Source organism: Carassius auratus, chromosome 15, assembly GCF_003368295.1.
Source record: "Carassius auratus strain Wakin chromosome 15, ASM336829v1, whole genome shotgun sequence".
NCBI lineage: Eukaryota > Metazoa > Chordata > Actinopteri > Cypriniformes > Cyprinidae > Carassius > Carassius auratus.
This window is the reverse complement of record NC_039257.1, coordinates 14,358,101-14,381,097: the sequence shown is the minus strand read 5'-3', so window position 1 is coordinate 14,381,097 and position 22,997 is coordinate 14,358,101. Positions and strand designations below refer to the sequence as shown.

At 35.9% G+C, this 22,997-nt stretch overlaps 1 protein-coding gene across 2 annotated transcripts in view; it reads right to left on the bottom strand.

Moving 5' to 3' along the window:
• Positions 1 to 3,337: 3,337 nt before the first annotated feature.
• Positions 3,338 to 22,997, bottom strand: part of caln1 (calneuron 1) — a 44,824-nt gene continuing 25,164 nt past the window's right edge. Inside the window, exons 5-6 of one of the 2 annotated variants that reach the window (XM_026282611.1) lie at positions 11,676 to 11,832; positions 3,338 to 7,017 (exon numbers count right to left, since the gene is read on the bottom strand). In XM_026282611.1, the coding sequence (XP_026138396.1) occupies positions 6,890 to 7,017; positions 11,676 to 11,832 (285 nt within the window). In that variant the 3' untranslated portion in view covers positions 3,338 to 6,889. The remainder of the gene's footprint in view (positions 7,018 to 11,675; positions 11,833 to 22,997) is intronic. The other variant, XM_026282613.1, reaches the window with a different exon arrangement.

Below are 22,997 nucleotides of genomic sequence, written 5' to 3'. Positions count from 1 at the left end.
CTTGCTCAAGAGCACCTAAGTCGTGGTATTGAAGGTGGAGAGAGAACTCTACATGCACTCCCACCCACAATTCCTGCCGGCCCGGGACTCGAACTCACAACCTTTCGATTGCGAGTCCGACTCTCTAACCATTAGGCCACGACTTCCTGACTTCATATAGGATGCTGCACCAAATAAAATTGTAAGGGGAAATATAAACATATTAAACATAAATATAAACAGTAAAGCAACTCCATAGCAGATTTTAAGTGATCAAGCTTGAGACGTTCCAATTCAGCCCATTCCAAGGGTTCCGCCAGTAGTGTTTACTCATGCAATGTAATCAATCACTTACATCTGAGTAAAGGAGACAGAGGGAGGTTTGCGAGTGAAGGGCATTAAAAATGGACTGGAACACAGCCCGTGTTTACAAAGCGAATGTGTAAAGAAAGTCAAATGGCCTTTACAAAAAAAAAGGTAAAACAATAATGTTGGACAATTCTGAAGTTGCTAAAATAACAATGTCAGACTACAGAGCCCTGCACATGACACGCAGGAAAAAATATAAGGCTAAATTGTGTGCACGATTTACTAATTTGTTCCCTCAATGTACTAAAACGTGCACACGACTACTATAGTGTTCCCTCAATTTACTATTGCGTTCACTCGATTTATAAACTGTGTGCACGACTTACTAATTCATTTATATTATAAATATATTATTGTTTTTTGTTCTTTTTTGTTAGAAAATGAACAAATTTTTTTGCAAAATAAAGACCCTTATTCCTCTTCTGGGATTGTGTAGAACCCTGTGAAGCTGCATTCAGACTGCAGTTTGGACCTTCAACCCATTGGCCACCATCAAAGTCTACTATATGGAGAAAAATCCTGGAATGTTTTTCTTAATTAAAACAACCTTCATTTATTTGTGACTGATCACAAGGGGGGTGACTAAATGATCAGGAAAGTTTTATTCTGGAAGTGAACTTAATCCTTTAAATCTATTCTTTAAATTATACACCTGCAGATTTACGTAACATCCGGAAAAACATGCTCATAACGGCTTTATTTAGACTTAATTTGTAGTAATGTTGAGTTGTGCTATCTGTATTTCTTCTTACATTCTCTTATGTTAGGTTTTCACTGTCAGCGCCTATGGGTCCCAGTGTCTTCTGTTTAAATAAGCTTTGGAAATATGTTATTTATTGCATTTAATTTTTCTTTGTACCGTAGCCCATTATGATACGTGTGCAGTTTAACAGTAACTATGGTAACTGAGCTCTATCTGCTGTTGAATGGATCCTGTAGTAGCCTAGTCATACTGTTACTTTGAACCACACTATAGCAACAAGGCCAGTATGTAGGCGAAAGGAATATGAGAAAAATGATCATCAGGGATTGTCGACCGAGTTACATAAGGACACGTTACACGAGTCATAAACTGTACATGCAACTACAGTTTCCTCGGATGTTTTTGCACCCATACCGTCTTCCATTTTGACTAGGGCTGATTTGAATAAAATGGTGAACTGCTGCGTTGCAGTGCTCGGTGTCCTAAATCTAAAAAAGAATTTAAACGCCCTATATAAGTACCTCACTTGTTACTTTACCTGAGGAACTGTTGGCAGCAACAAAGCAGCGTATCTAAAGATCAAAGCAAGTAACGCTCCACAAAAAAATTTAGGTTGTCATTTGAAGATTAGCGTCAAACACTACAATGTTGCTGTGACAAGGAGGATGATGGGCTACCAAGCGGCTGATCTGACGTGTCAAAAAGCACCAGCTGAGCTTTCTCACACAACAATCTTTCCTTCAGCAATGGTAAGGCTGTTCTAACTTAAAAGGGCATCAACTGTGCATACTAATGGACCCTCTGAGCGCCTCCTACCACTGAGCCAAACCTCCTGCTGTGATGCTTCAGGCTCTGTATGACTGACAACTCCCAGTCACGTGAGCCGCGCCACATGTTTGAGGGCTGTTAAATATTCAACCGCTGTTTATTATGCATTTACAACTCGAATTAGGGCAAGTATTCTTTTTCATCTTTCCATATTAAATAACTCTGGCAGCTGTATCGGCAGCTCTGCTGTATGGGCCTATCGGCTTATGGATTTTCTTTGTTGCAGAGGCTTTCACATTTTATAGGAGGCTTGTTTCATTTTATGGTAAGCTGTGAAGCAGTGAGTAATCGTAGCAGTGCATAGCTCTCGAATACACATAATGACTTTGTAGTTCATAGTACAAGAGTAAATAATTTAAATAGATGATACGCCTCCGTAGTTCATCACCGCTGATATTGATCATCATGATTCATTACTGGCTCATTAACTAAGTGATTCACCATCAGAGCTCAGAGGCATGGCTGATGTGTGACTGTGAATAAGTGCTGTATGGCTTCATATTTTGACTAAAACCCATTACTTAGTTACCATTTGTCTTTGTGCTCTGCATCTCAGCTCCAAAAGTGCTGGTACAGTCTAACTGCACTGGGACTTTGTATTAAAAATTTCACAGGCAAAAAAAAGGTCCTTTGTCACATGGAGTCACTTCAAACATCCTGATCAAGTGGGTACCAAGCAATCTGTCTGTCGTAATCCCTGTGTGTGACGCTCTTGTTGCACTTTTTTTTTGCACATTTTCAAGTATTTTTGCAGCCAAGTGACAGTTATTCCTATGAAAGCCATTTTCTGGCATGGGAAATTATTAGGTATTTATGACTGTGTCTCACAAATTAAGTCAGAATTGGCAGAATTCTGACTCTCAGTTTTGAGTCTACATCGCTCAGTTCTGTCTTTATTTCTCTACATTCTGACTTTATGTCTTTTTGGCAGTTTTCCACCAAAAAAAAGTAAAAGAAATGTAACAGATAATTTTTATCTAACAATTAAAAAAAAAAAAAAATTATGCAATAGAGAGTTCTTCCCAACAATCCTAAAAAACAAAAAAACTGGCAATGAAAGTGTCTAAAAGACTCAGAATGAACTTACCTGCATCCTTGGGACAGTGGAACAATGTCGATTTTGCTTGTGAGATACTGAAGCAACAGTAAGCTTTTTACCTTAAAATATCAGTTTAAAAATCATTCTGACTTCTAAGTCAAACATTTCTTTTCCACATTTCCCTCCAAACGTCTGTTTTGGGAGTAATAATGAGCGAATCAGCGAAGAGGGGGGATTGCTTTAAGGTAAAAACAAATGCACATGTACAGAGATCCCCTGTAATTAGGAAAGTGAATCCCACTCACTTAACTGTAGAGAGCTACAAAGATGCAACATTTTTTACAGAAACTACATACAGTTGCTTCCAGGCTGTCCATTCAGTTCATGCACCCACAACAGAGAACAGTTCTTACAGAATGATAAACAAGAGCAACAAAAACTATATTAATCAATAATGGGAAGTTTGATATGTCTTGAGGTAGGTCTATTTATTTTTTATTTTTTTCAGGAAACAGAAAAGATGCCACAGATGTTACAAAAATGCTTTATTGCATAAACTCTATGCATTTGGCCTGTACATATTTGAATATGTATATTAAAATCATCTATGGGCAGCTTGCAAGAAGCTAGTCCCAACTACATAGCTAAATATTATGCATGCGAAGTGTACAGATATATCATTAAGTGAATAACTGTAAATATGGCTATTTACATTTAGTTTTTTTACAGTTTATTGTAGCCAACTTTACCACCACATCACCTGTGTTTGCCAAACCCTAAAGCCTTTTGAAATACAACCCACTTTAAACCATTAGCCAAAAATTTAAATTAACTCATGTTTTATTCACACTCAAAGCATCTATGTGACTTTTTTTCTTTCCAATCAGGGTTATATTAAACATTTTCCTTGCACTTCCAAGTGTAAGAATAGGAACAGAAAAGTGTTTTTGTTCAACAGTCCAAAAAGTAGTCAAATAAAGTGCATGCATCCATCATAAAACTCTGATTGTATTCGTTCAATTCGTCCAGAAGAAAGACATATACACCAAGGAGGCTTTGAAGGTGAATAAAACACGGGATAATTTTCATTTTTTGGATGAACTAACCCTTTAAATGGCCTACAGAACCAATTGAATCTGATTTCATGGGATATTTTGTTCATGTCAAAGCAATTTTACTACATTGTCTTTAAATAACGGCATAAACTGAAATAATTGACTCCGTATATTGGTATAACAATCCTTCATTCCTAAAATCACACCCAACCCCCAAATATAATTAATGTCTAATTTTTCTCATTCACCACACAATTGTGGAGCTCAAAATCATCTACACACATAGTATACGTCATATATCAACCCATCCAAGATCTTGTGTTGAATGCTACAAGCTAATGTTACATTCTAGATCAGACAAGGACAGTATGAGGACAAACACAGGGAATGAAGTAATCACGTCCACCACCAGATGTCATTATCATACCAGAATCAACTATCCACTCAACATTTGAGTCAGGAAAAAAAGGGGTTGGACTAACATTATACCTTTATAATTTCAGTGTATGCACCTTTATTTTCTAAAGTACACCTGTGCGGACGAATATGGCTTTAGTGAGGGGTTTCGGGGGAGAACGGAGAGCTGGCACACACATATTGATTTCAGCCGCCCCCTCAGTAGCCCTGACACGATCTGTGCAGAATGTACTGTTTTAAACTATCATGCACGGACAGAAAACACACATGTGAAGCTCTATTTACAAAGTTCTGCTCATTCACATGCATTATAAAGTAGAAGCAGACCTCAGGAAACATGGCGGAGGACATATAGCCTACCAATGCGTTTTCTACAGAGGTGTCCAGAGGAGACATCCATGAAACACAAGAGAAGAAATGCATCAGGCACAGAGTTTCAGCCATTGCACCTATGTGAAAGATACAATCATCTTCCAATCTTTCCATTCTTTTCCTTTTTACAATCCCAATATTGAAGATTTGTGAAGCATCTTCATTACATACATCTACTGAAACATCAACAATGCAGTGCTACGGTGGCTTTAATACAGACAGAGAATGAAATGCTATATGAACATCCACCGTACACGTAACCATGAAGATGACTGTGGCTTATGATAAGGTGAAGGACATCTTCAGTGCAGCTCAAAAAGGGAGGTAACCCAAGCTCATCCACTAACATGAATCTGAGAGCCATCGTAAACCTTTCAGAAATGCTGAAATGGAACAGGTCTCAACAGGTTAAAAATACTGATAACTGGCCATAAAGTACCATTAAGACACATTAAGTGCTTTGAAGTACTTGCAAAACCCAAGTAAAAACATCTTGTTATTCACTCATTAGGCCCAGATGGAACCTGTAGACACCTGTAGACAAGCAAAACTGCAATTTGTCATTTTAAAAGGTCATATAATTGTGTAAGATTTACATTAATAATATTTATTGAAATACATAATTACTGAATTCTTTATATAATTCCTAACATTTTATGTAATTTTGCTCGTTTGGAGAATTTTTTGCTATTTTCATTGGAAAATGAACAACAATACTGCATGAGAAAAATTACGCAAAACGTAGTGTACATCAATGTGTTTACCATAATGTAAATGTCATTGCCAAAACATAGAAACAACATAACTGAATAAAGGGCTGTAGCTGTGATGTCAAAGCATAGAAGACTAATTCGCCACAGGTTTCACAGTGTTTTTTATTTATTTATTTATTTATTTTGATTGGGCTTTTTACTTAATTAGTAAAATAAGGTTTGTGGTACCTAAAACTTGATGAAACTTGGCGTTTTGTTGTACAACATGAACTGCACACATCCACACCCAAAAAGTATTTGTATGTAATTACTATGTAGTTACTTATGACAAACTTTTTTTTTAAAAGGAAATTCAAAATCATGTTTCCATTATGGATGTGTATCATTTATGTTGTAGATCAAGTATCATCAATTTAAATTAACCACAGATCTTATTTTACTCAAAAATAAAAAATTATAATTTAAAAAACCATTATAAAAGCCCATGGGAATATCTCAACGGCGAATTAGTCTTCTGGGTTTTGACATCACGACTGCAGGACTCTATGGTAGATAATTTTACCCAAAGCGACCTAAAATGCATTCAAGATATACACTGATTTCCTGGGAATTAAACCTGTTTCCCCATGCAATCCCAATTTGAACAAAACAAACATGGAACTAGAACTCCTGTATGACGGCAGTTCCAATTTTGTGGAAATCTGCACAACTTTCCGTTGTGTTTTAACATTTTGTGTGGGCGTGCTCATTACAAATCACTTCAGGAAAAGCATTAGACACAGGAAGATCGCACAAATGAATGGCAGAACACATTCGAAATGATGAAAACAATGAGTCAGGCTCATGGATTTTTGGAGCTGACGACTATGGATTTAATTATGGACTACAACGAGCGATCCTTCCCCAGTCTCCCAGCATCCCCCGAGCCAGAATAGCACTCTGGCAAGAGCAGACATAAATAGTCTCCGGAGTGGATGCTGTAAATCTCCCTCCACAAAGGTGTAATGAGTTGCCAATTACTTTTGCCTTCCTACATCGACAGGAGGCCCGAACCCAGCAGAAGCTCATCAGCGAATCCCTGCTGAAATATCTGAAGACACGGAGGAGACGGCGACGGTTTATGAACTCCTGCGTGTTATTGCATTAGGGAACAGAGGTGGCACGAAAAGCAGAAAGTCAGCCCTTTAAAGTCCCTGCCTGAGAGATGAGGCCCCGTGTAACATGCTGGCTTGGCTCGCCTCTACACTTCCTGTGTCGCTTGGTCCGCGTGGAAAAGTAATAGGAGAATACAAATAAAAAAAGAATAAAAAGCTCCTCTTTTCAGTAGTGAGGCGTTTGGTTTTGTTTCTCGAGTTTCGATAACTTCATCCACAGACATGCACATGCAGGCTCCGCCCCGCTCACAGTGGTGTCGCTACTCCATGCCGTTGCGCAGCATCTGATTGGCCGCGATGAGCATGACGCTGATGATGAAGGCCATGGCGAACGCGCATATCAGGCTCTTGCGCACACACGTCTGCCGATTCTTCTTTTTGGGATGAACTGCAATGACACAAAAACAGCGATTTAGTCTGAGGAAAACAAGCCAGCATTAGCATATATCGCATTAGCATCTGAATGCGTAGGTGTCGATTTGAATTCTAGCCGACCGCCTTTCATCTGCCAATCTGACCCGTCTAAATAAAGCAGCATTTCTCACACATTTTTCTCACACGCTGTGAGGTGGAGGTGTTTAGACCAGGGTTCGAGGTTCAGCAGAGCACATGTGGCGGCTCACGAGCGTCTGAGGTGACAGTGGGGTCTAGGCCGAGAATAGAGCCAGTTATTAGGTGCTTCTGGGAACACACAGAGAGACAGATTGTGTGCCAGCCTCACCCCGTGATATTATTTTCCGCTCCAGTCTTTCTTCTGGCACAGAGCGCTAGTCAGCAAGTCCCGCCCCCTGCAGCCAATCCCTGGCCTGGTTATGGCAGAAAGAAAGCGCGATAATGAGCGAACGTAGCGACTCTTCTGCCTGAGTGTGTGTTGCTAAGGAGAACTTTCGTTTTTGCCCCACTCTCGCCTTTGCAAATGGCAGCAGATAAAAGTCAAGATAAAATGTCTCGCAGCGAGCTCAGCATGTTTTGAACTTCAAAAAGTCTCAACAGCACTGCAACCCTCTTGTGAAAAAGAAGTGCGTGTAATTGTATTGAAAGTGCACTTGTAGTTTACTTCAAAAGTAGAAAGAACTGTACTTGCAGATAATATAAAATATTATTAAATAAAAGGCCAATTTAGTGTACCTAAAGAATGTACATTTTTATTTTATTTCTTGACACACTTAAGTACTTTTAACACACATTTAATACACATTTAAATTTAGTCATATAGCAGATGCTTTTATCCAAAGTAACTTAAAAATGAGGACAATAGAAGCAATCAAAACCAACAAAAGAGAAATAAAATGCAAGTGCTAAGTCTCAGTTAGCCCAGCGCAGTACACGTAGCAAGATTATATATATATATATATATATATATATATATATATATATATATATATATATATATATATATATATATATATATATATATACTTAGTATACTTATAGTATATACTTAAGTACTTTTAAAAAGTTCAGTTTGTAGTAATGTAAATTAAATGTCCATTTTAAACCCTTTAAAAGTATATTTTAAAAAAACTTTAATTTTGAATATTAATAAGTAAAAGTTTATTTAAAGAATGTACATTTTTATTTTCTATTCATTTCATTTCTTGACACACTTACTGTAAATACTTTTAACATTAATTTTAAACACTTTAGTACTTTTATAAAGTGCAATTGGTAGTAATGTAAATTAAATTTCAATTTTAAATATTTTTTTACAATTGTCTTTAGTCATGATTTAAAGAAGTATACAATTATTTGATTATAATATATGATAATATTATTTTACATTTAAAGTTGATTTATTTTTAATTTACTAAACTGCAACTTCATCTTTACAAATGTAGTTACAATGTAACTTTTAAAAGGAATTACAAGTATATTTCAGTTTACAATAAATGCTTGTCAGTACATTTTTCATTACACTTTAACCATATTACAAAAACCATATCCATAACCATAAGTAATTATGAGATTACTAATAAAGATCCTTAAGTCCTACCGAAGTCTTAATTTAAATATTTCAAAGTATATTAAGCACTTGTATGTTAAAGTACTTTTTCAACTTCAAAAACCCCCACTACAAAAATTACAAAGTAGGAAAGCAATTTATACTGCAGTAAAGCTGCACTTTTTGCTTTTATGTTTTGCATTTTCTTTTCTGCTAGCATCACCAAATGAAATGCTAAATCCCCATTCCCATTCATCTCAATGGCAGTTGTTTGGCTAGTTTTAGTTTAAGAGTTTTAGTTAGCTTTGCTTGTGTCTCTAGATTCATTAACATAGTCTCAGAGTGTGGTCTGTTGACAACACCTATCTTGGCCCAGGTGAAACCATGAATGATTCATAAAGACACAGAGGGCTCAACAGAAGGTGGATGAGGGTGGCTTCAGCGCTGTGGACATCTGTTACTGCTGGTATACAGAGACGTACGCTGTTGGCATAAGGTATGCGCTTGACCCCTCCAATGCTAACACTGTGCTAGCATGATCTATACATACTGAACATCCATACACTGAAATCATTCACTAAGTGCACAAAGTATTTTTCTAATACATATTGCTGCATGTACTGATTTAAATTTTAAATTGTGGTTGATATTTTAAAGATTTATAGGGATTAATAATTGTATGGCAGAAACAATAGACTGCTAATATTATATTCTCAGTTCAGCCATTGGCTTTTATTCATCATCTGGTAACAGAACTACTTGATAAGAACTTATTTGCTGTTTTGCAATGTTTTCATTTCACTAAACAGTGCTTGGTCTGTGCTTATTTCTCTCCTGATTCAGATTCAATTAGTTTTTCACTTAAGAATATAGGCAATGGTTTGAAGTTAAAAACAGCTTAATGATTCATTAGTTTTTAACTTAATTGACAAGACATAATTGATGGACTGGAGTGGTGTCGATTACTTGTGGATTATTGTGATGCTTTTATCATATGTTTGGACTCTTATTCTGACGGTACCCATTCACTGCAGAGGATCCATTGGTGAATAGTGATGTAATGCTAAATTTCTCCAAATCTGTTAAGTTCAGGAAGCAAACAGAATATGTGAAAATATATATAAAATAGTATATATATATAAACTTAATGTTTGATCAGTAATATGCATTTGATAACAACTTAATTTGGACAACTTTAAAAGCGATTTTCTCTATATTTACATTTTTTGCACCCTCAGATTCCAGATATTCAAATAATTGTATCTCAGCCGAATATTGTCTTATTCTAACAAACCATGCATCAATGGAAAGCTTATTTATTCAGCTTTCAGATGATGTATAATGATGTGGAAATGATTTTGTGGTCCAGGGTCACATATGTGTAAGAGCCCCCCCTACTGTATAAATACAGTTGTACATTTATGATGTATAAAATCTTTTAAGTAGAAAAAAAAACTTCTATTGTACTCAAAGTGCTGAATATAGTGTATTTGCATCATTATTTCAAGACTCTGTTTCATAAGATGATTATGAGTTTGTTTCAGGAGATCTCATAATGTAGTGCAGCATATGCTACACTGAGCTGGTGACCCTATAGATGGCGTGACAACACCCACTCCTGTTTCTGGAGAAAAGCTGCCCACTCAAAAACAAATCTAGCATCTTTAATTCACTCCTCTGATTTTAATAACCAAATAAGCCTCTAAAAATTGCACCTGATGTTAATAGAGTGTGAATATCACATATAGTGTAAAAGAGCATGAACCCTCCTGTGTATTACCATGATGAATGTTGTGTTGGAACAGGAGTATTATCATGCATGAAACAACAACATCAACATCAGCCCATATTAGTTTGTTAAAACAAACAGACCGAAGCAGAGAAACCTTATGAACTCTAAAGAAGCACCTACACATCATTACAAACACTGATCCCTACAGTTGAGATGAAGGGTTGAGTTTGATCAGAATTACTTTTAGCTTTTAATCCAAATGAGGAAAAAACTCTGAAATGAGTTACATGTTTGCATGTTGTATCTCATATGCTTTTCTATTTATTATACTTATTTTTCATGATATACTGTTCTTCTGTCTGTCATGTTTATTTACTCATGTTTGTCATAAATTATGACTCAAATCATAAATATTGTAGAATACAGCACTTCATTTTAAATGCATTAAATTGTAAATTCATTACAAATGTAATTACAAATATATTTCAAATACACACACACAAAAAAAAAACACAAAAAACATTTCAGTACAGCTGAAATGACCATAAATGCTTGTCATTACATCCAGCAGTGCACTTTAACCAATAGAAGTAATTAAGAAATTAAAGAAAGTCATACATTGTGAAATATTTCCACCCACAGTATTTCAGCGTTAATTTAGTTTGTGTTTTACATTTTTACGTATAATTAAGTTGTCTGTACAAGTCATTTCAACTGAAATTATACTCAAATTATTACTCAACTTATTTTGATGAGTTACAATAATGTAAAAGCATAAGTTGCCATTACGTACTGATAATATAATTTTTACACTGTACTTAAATAAGCCAAAAAAAAAACTCCCTTGTTGCATTTAATACATTTTAAATTCTAATACATTTTAATTGAACTGCAATTAACATGCTATTAAGTATTTGCGCTAATAAGTTGGCTATTTTCACAAGGGCCAATTTTTTACAAGCAAAAAACTCATGTCAAGTTGATTATTATAAATTATAACTAAAATCATGAATATTGTAGAAAACCTCATTTGTTACTCCATTTATTTGGAATTATCTTTATATCATAACACATTTTGGACTGACTTTCAAGGACTTAATGTATTAGAATTCATATAGCGTGACTGGACAGTCAAGGTGATTATCCTGGGCTCATTAATATTCATGAGCTTAACCTTCCCTATACCGTGACATCACAACTAGCCCACTCTACGGGCTATTTACACAACACCTTTTTAAACTAAAAATGGAAATCCGTTCATTTACAAGACAACTGCATTTTGACAATGTTGTCTTCTGTACATGTAAGCTTTCACAAACACCAAGGAAAAACTCCACTGACACACACACAATGCAGCATTGTTTACACTCACCTCCCTCAAACTCGGTCTGACAGTTCCCCGAGTTCTCGTTCAAGCTCTCCTCCTCATTGATGATGATGTTCTCGATGTCCTTCATCGTCAGGTGGTCCCGGAAGGCATGAAAAAGGATGTGTTTCAGCTCCTCCAGTGTTATCCGCTGCATGTCAAACTACAAAGACAAATAACACAGGCGTTACTCGACCAAACTCAAACTCTTCAAAAACTCTTATGTGTCTATAAAAGGATATTTAATCAAAATTATTTCAGCTTTAAACTTTGCATATGTTTGGATTACAAATGCCACATTAAAATGAATTTTGCAGCTGAGTGCTTAGATATGTAAAAAAAAAAATCAATACAGTCTTTGTAATTGAGAAGAAAACGTGCATTGATCAGTCTGAACACTTTCGTTTGGCATTTGATAAACGGACGTAACACAATTAACTAAGGAATTCAAAGGACATCCTGAGGAAAACTGTCATGGGGACTGTAACTCATGATCAGTATTGAAAGTTGATTTTTATAACTCGTATCCAGAGGGCGTTTATGAGCTCCATCCCTTTAATTACCCAGACAACACAAGCCCTGATTTCTCAGGAGGATGGAAATGAAAGTGTGGCGCACTAGCTTAATGCCTTATTTGTAAAGCTGTCAGGTCAGAAAACAAACAGTCATTAGGAACCGCGATACAGTCGGTTACATACAGTATTAATACACCACTAAATCATTCAGACTCCCCTTACAAAACAGTGCAGTGATGGTAACTTTACTCACATAATCATATACCAGAATACATTCATCTAATTACCACAGCAGATGTCAAAAAACACATTATTATGATATTCCTAGTAAATGCTTTAAAAGTGAGTAAAATGTACAGTTCAAATCTAGCTTCACTTTTCACTGAAACATGGATAAGCACAGTGATAAAATACAGAATGGAAAGCTCTGACTTTGTGACAGGAAGCTCACAGTACACTTCTGTGGCTCTGGAGAAATACACTTGACAGGATGTGCTGCCACTGCGGCTCATGAGAAGAGACAGCAGGATATTACAATAGCTGGCAAGCTAATATATCTGACAAGCCATTAAGTATTACAGCCTCAGTATGCTCACCTCCACAGTAACTTGTCATTTCACTCCACTTTAGCAAGTCGGTAAGAATGGGGGCTAAACACTGCTTTGTAATAATGCATGTATGATGCAGTAAACACTTCAGAACAGGTCTATGAATCATTTTATAGGCGTCTTGTGTTTAAATCTGAGAAAGCACAAACTGAGGGTTTCATACAGTTACTCAATGCCCATGAATGTTGACATATTGTGTCCTCAGTTTATGTGACATAATATATCCACTTTATTTTGAAACAAGGAAATAAGCTTGTTCTTCTGTGTGTGAATTTTGATTCATTAGCCAAAGGGGTTATCAGATGTGGCACGCACATCCACCCAGTGTTTTCTTCTTTTTTTTTTACTACTAAAATCATTATCCCTTCTTAAAATCAAGCCGTTCTCACAGCACAGCACAGCAGTCGTCATTTACTTCTGACATCTGATCCACTGAAGACGCAGAGGATTACTTTTGCTTTTGAAGGGAATGCATCCTCTGATCTGCCTAAATGCGTTTATGTCCGCACGAATCATTCGTGATCCAGCCTCATCTACAGACAAGTGAGTTTACATTTTTTTAAGAATCTGTGCAAATCACCTTTCCTAATAACATGCAAGTTAGCAAGTTTCACAATGAATGCAGCTCAAGTTTAAAGTCTCTCAGAGAGTGGCTCGGAAGAGAGGGGCGGAGTCAGGAGAGCTCATTAACATTTAAAGCAGCATTCAAGAAAACAGCTTGCTCTGAAAAGCAAGGTTTTGACAGGATAAAAAGAATGTTGTTTTACACTACCACTGAGAAATTTAAATATATATATTATAAGTATGTTATAGACTTTTCATTAATACCCTAAAGATCATATCAACTTGTGGAAAATGGGCATCCGATGACCCCTTTATAAAATAATATGATAACAAATACCAGTTTGCAATTATTAAGCAGCATAACAGACATGTTTTTGTACAGTTACAAAATTTTGTACATTTAAATTTAGTCATTTAGCAGACTCTTCCAAACGAGGACAATAGAAGTAATCAAACATGTAGGTTATATTTTATTTAGTAAACAGAATAGAATAGAGAACCCTAGAGTTAGAGGGTAAAATAAAACAAAAATGTATATATTATATTATATTATTTTATAGTATACTATAGTAGAATATTTTATTATATATTACAGGCTAGATAATGTGACGAGCACTCCCAGAGGAATCAGCGTCGCCCTGGAAACCAAAGCAAAACACCTGCACGTCCTCGTCACCGGCTGATCGGTCACAGCTGCTCCCCATCAGCCAGCACATTTAAAAGGAGCACATGTTACACTCAGAAGAGGTTCTTGAACCGAATGCAACGCTGGTCTAATCACTTTACACTTTACTTCTCTCTTCACTTTACAGAAAGCAGCGAGTGACCGACAGCCAGCCACTTTGGAGCATGTTTGGACACCCACTTTCACCTTAACTGGCACAGAAGAGCACACGGGAAGCACCGGCCACCAGATAGCTGAGCAGCACCTTTCACCAGGCATCACTGTGACAATAAATCCACCCTCCGGGGCTTTTGATTTCACATACCTCTTTTCGAGTGATTCTTCACCCCGTGACAATAGAATATCACTTGATCTAACAGTACACTTCTACAATATGTTGCATGATTTCTGAATACACATTCATGCCCAGAAACAAACAAAGTAATAGATGTTTAATTTTTATTCATTTTTTAAATCAATAGCAATTGAACTTGCAAGGTTTGGATTCCTGATCAAAAAATAGGGTAAACAATCTAACAGAAAGGGAAAGTCATCCAGGGACTCTCATGGAAACCAGCCCTTTTAACATCCAGACAGTAAAGTTGGGAAGCTTCCATCCTTACCATAGAGAAAGACTGGGCACTAACTGCATTGATGTAACCTTCGGACAACCCACAGCCACAGAGACGGAGTCGCTCGAGGGCATCTGATCCATCGGTTTCCACTGGAGGCCATGAGAGTGGGCAGCAGGGCAGCTCATTAAGAGCCCTCGTCTTAGATAATATATATATATATATATATATATATATATATATCAGTAATGGTGGCCGGAATGACCTTCAAGCTTGACTGTCTGTGCGGAAGACAGGGGTAATCTTTGTTGGGATGGTGTGTGTGTGTTTAATTGCAATTTCCAGACAGACTGGACCTGATGACTTATAGGTCACCTAAGATCTTTGTTTTTAATTAAGAAAAGACACCTTCAGGTTTAGAGAACCATCCACATCTTGCCAAAATTATGAAAACCAGAATTAGAATAATAGAAGGAATGTATGAATGGAACGTTGATAGACAGAACAACAGATCGACAGAGAGATGGATGGATGGATCGATGGATAGATGGATGGATAAGGTGATGTTGTGTCCTGTGGTGGGACGGGTATTGGCCTGCATTGAGTTGTCTCTACATACCAGCGCAAGCGTATCGACAGCCTCTGTTCATCCCAAACATCAGGCCACTTAACAGCATTTAGTAACACATTAATGGAATCTCGCTGCTGCTGCAGGAGACTGACAGCTGTGGTCATCGATCCAGTGCTCTAGCTCTACTACAACACCACATACTGCTGCCTCTCTAAAAAGATGGACAAGATGAAGAGAACAGGAGTGTCTCTGTGTGAGGAGAGAAAGGAAGTACATAGAGAGATAAAAGAGATGTGCGTGAAAGACAATCAGAAACACAAAGTAAAGAGTCTCTTTAGTGCTCTTCAACGGTTTTGCCAGCACGAAAATAAACAAGAGAAAATAATGTGAACACTCATTATTGTTGATGTTAATATAATTTGTGAAGGCTAAAAGCCCGTTCACACCAAGCACGATAACTATAAAGATAACGATAAAGATACAGTTCTAAAAATCAGCAACGATATCGTTGGAAACACTTTCAGAACGATTTTTTTTTTTTCTGATTAACGATAAAAATATTGGCAACCAATCAGAATCAATCCTGCTGTAATGAGCTCGAGAATTTACATGTTATCTATGCTCTGTAGGTCGCATGGTAACACACGTGGTATAAAAAGAAACTTGTGCATGTAAATAATTTTTTTGTTGGATTAGTTGTTCTTATTGCTTTTGTGCCTGTTATAATCAAGGCTCTGGACTCTGAGCATAACTTGTTATTGCACTTTTGTTCATATAACTTTACTTTTGAAATAAAAGTGCGCAATACGATACTTTTGAATTAATTATTGAATTTTGTGCATAATGCGATTAATCGCAGAAATATCATGCAATTAATCATGATTTAAAAAATGTATCGTTGCCCAGCACTAGTTTTTATAGACAACATTAAACTGAAGAGGAAAAGATTAAATGTTGTATGGATCGATTCTTGTATTAAAGCCAAATGGTGATAAAACAGCAACAATTCTTCTGTAATACTCTATAGATCATACATTTGGACTCACTGTCCAGCACTGTGCCCTTGTACCCATCCTTAAGTCCCACTTCAGGGCAATGTCAGTAAAATATTATGACGCTCACGTTCTCAAGCCCAGGGGAGTTTTTGAGCACATAATGAAGAGCGGGATACTTTATGTCCAGCCTGTAACCTGGTTTTTATCAGTCCCGCGGAGACTGTCGATATTTCAAGGTTTGGCGACACACACACTTGTCCATGAATGTCACATGACAGATGTCCTCTGTGAGACACAGTGACAGAAGAAAAACTATGATTCATCATTCCTCAAATGGATAAGTATGAATGCATCTTCAGACTTTTTTTGCATTTTCAAATTTCTTTCCTTTGTAATGAAAGTCAGTGGGGTCCAAAATAAATTAAAAATGTTACATTTTCTGATTCTTTAATTAATTGATTGATCAATAGAATCATTATCAGTAGAAAGTAATTCATATCAGTTTGAATTGGAATAAGAATGAGTAAACCTTTATTCAATTTATTTTTTCCCTTTAAGTTAGTATTAAAAGACTTCTTGTTCTACGCTTCAAGACTTCAATGACTCTTTTATTCAGTATGTACTATAAATCTCAGTACATTTAGTGTATGAGAATAAACTGATGACTCTGCAAGATAGTTATCCATGAGGCACTGTACATGCAAAATGTACCCAGGTATATTTATAGCAGAAAGTCACTTTAACCTGAGAGAACAAGTCTTGAAAGTAGCTATAGATACAAAAGAGTTATGATATTCCAATACGATTTCACTTGGCCTTACTGCTAGCATTGGGTAAAAGAGATAAGATCGTCCTTGTTGTTGAAACAACAGCTTGGCAATCAGTATTGATCTCTTAGCAGCCTGACCATGTTAGAAGCGCGTTCGCTTTGGTTTTTAGGTTTCTATGAATCGAATCCTATTGATTATGAAAGCCTTCATATGTTCAAAAGCATACAGCATGTGCTACTCCTATAGAAATGAGATAAAGAGAGAGCATATTGAGGATCTTAAGTGTTCTGCTCTTCTAGCGTCAAACAAAATTCTCAGGTATACGAAATTCTTTCATCAGATATCTCCAAAACTGCAATCCACATTCATTTATTATTTGGTTCCCTGAAGATTTGTTCTATTAACTTATCTACTTCGGTCCAAAATGTGTTTATAATGCACTTTTAACACATGAGTCTCTCCAACATCCTAAAGATGACTGGTTATATTAATATTTCTGGTATAACAAAATAATAATAAGTTAATTTTCCAAGCGTATTCTTGCCAAAATGGTGATTGGATTAAGAATTACATTATTTAATTATCTAACTCAATCTTGCATTTTACTTTAAAGTTATATACAGTTTTAGCTTTCATTTCTAGCTTAAATATTAGCAAAATTGAAAAATTTTTTTGGTCTTATTAAACTATCTGCTTTGCCAATATTGTTAGCTTTAATCATAAACAGAGGGTAAATATTGTCTAAATATGGTATTTCATTGTAGTGGTCTACACAGTTATTTATAAAAATCAAACATTTGAGATACATTTGATAATTAAATAAAACAAAACTGAGAGCCTCATTACATGTTGTGAGCTATGAAACAGACAGAAATACTCCATAATATATTCGCAATACATTCGAGTGAAGGTGTCTAAATAAAAAAAAATAATAATAATTTTCTTAAAAAAAAAATAAATAAACTGAAAACCTTGCCATGAACATAAAATTTCTTTATACGATTTTTTTCGCAAAGTTTAATTTGAATTATATTATTATTTATTTAAAAGTTCTAAACAAATACATTTGAATTGCATTGAAAATATTTTTCCTATATTCTGACATAGAAATAAGATAAACTACGAATTTGACGTGCCTTTCATTTGCAAAGTAAATATATTCCAAATAATAATTAAATAATTGATTTTTGGTTTTAGTACAATGACAAATAAAAACCAGTCATTTAATTTGGGAGAATGTTTGTCCTCATGAGCTTTCTATTTAATTATTTTTATTATGTATGTATGTATTTACAGTATGTATTCAATTTGCACAGTATAAATGGATTCTACTGTTTCTATTGTATGAAGGGGGTCCCACACGAGGGGATCATCATATAATGGATGCTTGTCGTTACAAAGTTAGAAAATCACAGCTTTAAATAAACCAGACAGAGATGTCTACAAAATGTCCCAAACAAATACTGTAAGCAGATGAAAACAGTATGTAACTGTCACTTCCCTTGTTTTCCAACCAAATCACATTTGGTGGAGAATTACAAACGGATTCAGAACTCAGTACGTCTTTCCAGCAGCAGAGAAGCATTTGTCAAAGCACCACCATCGTCCCATTTCCATATCTGAAATTAAAATGAGCTCCACAGAAACGCCAGCGTCCCTTTGAAACACCGCTTTAATATGCACACCCTGCTGCATGCAATAAAGAGCAAATATATTGCACCGATACAATACACAATTTATACAGTACACACTCGCCAGCTGTCCACCTCTTGCGTTCTGAACAGCATGTAAAAAAGAATGGACTATGTGATAAACAAAAGAAAGACTTGAATTAGGCTAGATTATTTCTTGTATGTTCGGACATGTCATGAAAATTCATCAGCTGCACAATAGTAAAGGAATATTTGATCCACCAATGAAAATTCTAATTTCCTCATCCTCACGTCGTTCTAAATCTGTTAGACTTTATTTTTTAAAGACGTCTCACCAAGGCAGCATTTAATCAAACAGTAATATTGTAAAATGTTATTACAATTAAAATATGTTTTTATTTTTTTTTTGAATATATTTTAAAATAATGTAAATTGTTTCTCAGATCAAAGCTGAATTTTTAGTCTTCAGTGTCACATGGTTCTTCAGAAATCATTATAATACGCTTATTTGATGCCAACGAAACTATATGTGAAAAATGTGTTTTGCTTTTTTTCAGGATTCTTTGATGAATATATCTTGAACAGGAATATGTTTAAACAAGAATATGGTTTAACACTGAATATTTATAAGAAATGGTCATATTCATTTCACAAATTCAATCTGAATGATTCACTGGACTAATGTGGTTCTTGGGTACAGCTTAATAACACACAACTGACAGCTCTCTAGAACAGAGTATTTTCAGTGAATAATGAAAAAAGTTAAGAGATAAGAGACAAATGGCTTTTCATACTGGTTCTGTGGAAGAAATTCATACAGGTTTGGGACGAGGTGACAGAATAAACGATGACAGAATTTTCATGTTTTAATGAATATCATGAACTCTGCAAATGAACATCACAAATGCACTGGAACATTAATCATACAATCGCAAGTAAATGACCTAATCTGCTGAATGCCATTTCAATTTCACAGAAAAACACCTCAATTCTCCTTCCTCTGGCGCACTATTCCCAGCGATCAACATGCCTAGGCTTTGTCAAGCTTGCTGAGAATACTGAATTGTTCAAATGGAAACATTCTCCAATTTAAAGAGATAATCGTATCTAATAATAACCAATTAAAATTGCGGTTATTTCTGCCATGCGCTCTGTCCTGCTGGGGAAAGCTGTGTGTAGGTCTGTGCTTGAGCATACCTGATTATGTGTGTGTGTGTGTGTGTGATTAGTGCAGTGCTGTAATTTTCTTTGTGTGTGTGAGTGACAGCTGCCGCACCGGGGTTGTGGAAACAGGCAGAGGTAGATGAGGTTTGCTGATTGCAGAAGGAAAATATCTCAGCCCATTTTCAACACTTCCCTCCATTTCAGAGAGCAAAGGAATGAAAATGAAATTCTGAAGAGGTGACGTGGACCTATTTTAAATAAAAACAACAAGGAGAGCAAAAGAGCACGGCTGAAACAAAGAAAGAGAGAGACTGTGAAGGAGAGAGAGAATGAAGCATGCAACGCCTCTATTGATGTTGAGCTTTTTTGGATATACAATATGGCATTTAGCATCAGACCGTAACACTAATCAGACGTTTCTGAACTAAATTAATGCATTAAAGAAACAAAAGTGCCAGGTGTCATTAGAGCATTAGAGCAGCCCTGAAAAATGGACCTACTGTACTTATCCAAGAGAGCAGCATTTCTCGCCAGAAATCATCTGTCATTATTTGCTCTCCCTCATGTCGTTCCAAACCCATGTGACTTCTTTTCTTCTATATTTACATTTATTTGATCTAAAGCGACTTAGGACTGAGGACAATAGAAGCAATCAAAAGTGCTATAACAAGTCTCAGCTATCTTAGCGCAGTACACATAGCAAGTTTTTTATTTATTTATTATGTAATAAATTAAAATAATTCAGATACAATATCTGAAACATCAATGTCTTGTATTTTATGCGAGCAGCGATTGGTAGCCAGTGCAAGTTGATAAACAGAGGTGTGAAGAGGCGTGTTCTTTTTCGGCTCATGAAGAAATGAATCTTTCTGCCATGTTCTGGATTAATTGTAAAGGTTTGATAAAACTGGATGGAAGACCTGCCATGAAAGCATTGTAATAGTCAAGTCGGGACAGAAAAAGAGCCTGAACGAGCATGTTCTGAAAGAAAGGGCATGATCTTCTTGATGTTGAATAAAGCAAATCTGCAGGATCAGAGAGTTTTAGTAATTTGGTCTGAGAAAGTCAGCTGATCATCAATCATAACTCCAAGGCTGGGTTGAAGGAGTTATGGTTGATATGTCTAAATTGATGATGAAATTGTGATGAAACGATGGGTTTGCTGGAACCACAAGCAGTTCTGTCTTGGCAGGGTTGAGTTGAAGGTGATGGTCCTTCATCCAGCAAGAAATGTCTTCTGTGGAACACAAAATAATTTTCTTTCCATATGGAAAATTAATGGGGAATATAGGGCTATATAGATTCAAAAAGCACCATAAAAATAATCACTGTAACCTTTATTTCAAATCTTATAGCCATATAATAGTTTTGTGTGAAACGAATACAGAAATCACTTCATGGAAAAGAGCAACTTCATTTCATAAACTATCAATTCACATGGATTTGGAACAACATGATAGTTATAGTTTACCCAAAACTGATTTAGATGGGTTTGTTTCATGATTTGCACAGATTCTGAGAAATGTGTCCATTGATTAGTGTCTAGTCAAGTGAAAATCTGCATGTTTAAAGAAACAAATCTATAATTAAAGTCTTAAATTGTCCATAATCCATAATAACACTGAAAAAGTCCATCTTCTGTTGTCCTCTCACATTGAAATCCACTCTTTGTAACATTTTTGGACTGTTTATGCTTGTAAATGAGGCTTGATCTCTGCATACCTCTCTCCTGATTCAGATTAGACAACGTTTTTCACTGGAGGAAGCAAAATTATAAATAGAGGACTTGCATTAACTGGAAGCAAAGGGTTTGTTAAACATGCAGTTTTTCCGCTACAGAAGATGTTAATTGATGCACTGAAGTGGCGTGGACTATTTGTGGATTACTGTGATGTTTCTATGAGATGTTGGGACTCACATTCTGACGGCACCCATTCATCCATTGGTGATCAAGTGATGTAAAGCAAAATTTCTCCAAATCTGTTCCATTGAAGAAACAAACTCATTCACATTTTGCAAGGTCTAACAGTGAGTATATGTTCAGCAAATATTATACTTCCTTAAATGTCTAAAAATGTTGACAAACTTTATTTTAAGATGAAACATGTAGCATGGACTGTTCCATATGGAAGATACACGTTGTGAGACTAAGTCAGTTTCCCAATGGAAAAGGCACTTTATGACAAAGCCTATGCATCACACAATTTTCAATAAGGCATTATGAATTGATCCAAACTAAATTGTTACATAATCATTAATGACCTGAGGTGTTAGTTAGTTGCCATGAGGGTTTGATTCCAGGTCATTTCACTCCATCTAACGCCATAGAGAAACATCAAAAATATGAAAAGAATCCTATTCACACACTTTCTGTGCACTTTTTCCTATAATCAGCCATTCAGATGTCATGCAGACGATATCATTTGTTATATATTGCAGCCGTCGCATTACATCATCTCATGCAGAGCTAATAGACTATAGAAGCTTGCCAATGACATATTACATTCATATGTGGGACGTGCTTAACACAGAATTATTACTAAGACCTTTCTTTTTGCAGGTAGGCAGCTCAGAAACATGATCACCCCCCTTATGCAAACCCGTCAAGAAGGGAAGGATCCACATAACAGTGAGTCAGTGTAGGCCAATGTTTCAAACTTATAACCTTTGCTACAGTATGAGCAAACCTGCATTATTACTATGTAAAGTCAACAAAAATCTAAACGGACCCATGTTTACTTCCTAAACCCCAGTTTCACTCTGAAATAAAAAAACAATATGTAAAAGGCTTCATGTTGACTTCAAATGTAAAATGTATACTAATATCAAAGCCATTAACTGCACAGTTCATATGCAAATATTTAAGGGCCTGTAAGATTATTTAATATTTTTGAAAGAAGTCGAGGATGCAAGAATGCATTTATTTAATTACATAGCAAATGTAAATAACTCCTTTCTATTTTAAAATAGTATATATTTAAATTCAATACATATAATCTATATTTAACACTTATATATAGCTTTTCTAAGCGTGTAAAATGGATAACTATATTGTGTGGCGGAATACCATGGCAAGTGCTTGTGAGCACTTCGTCTTGGCGCAGTAATATCTTCACTCCTAAAAATTCCTCTCACCGGCCCCCGCTCCCTCTAGTGAAGATATTACTGCGCCAAGACGAAGTGCTCACAAGCACTTGCCATGGTATTCCGCCACACAATATAGTTATCCATTTTACACGCTTAGAAAAGCACG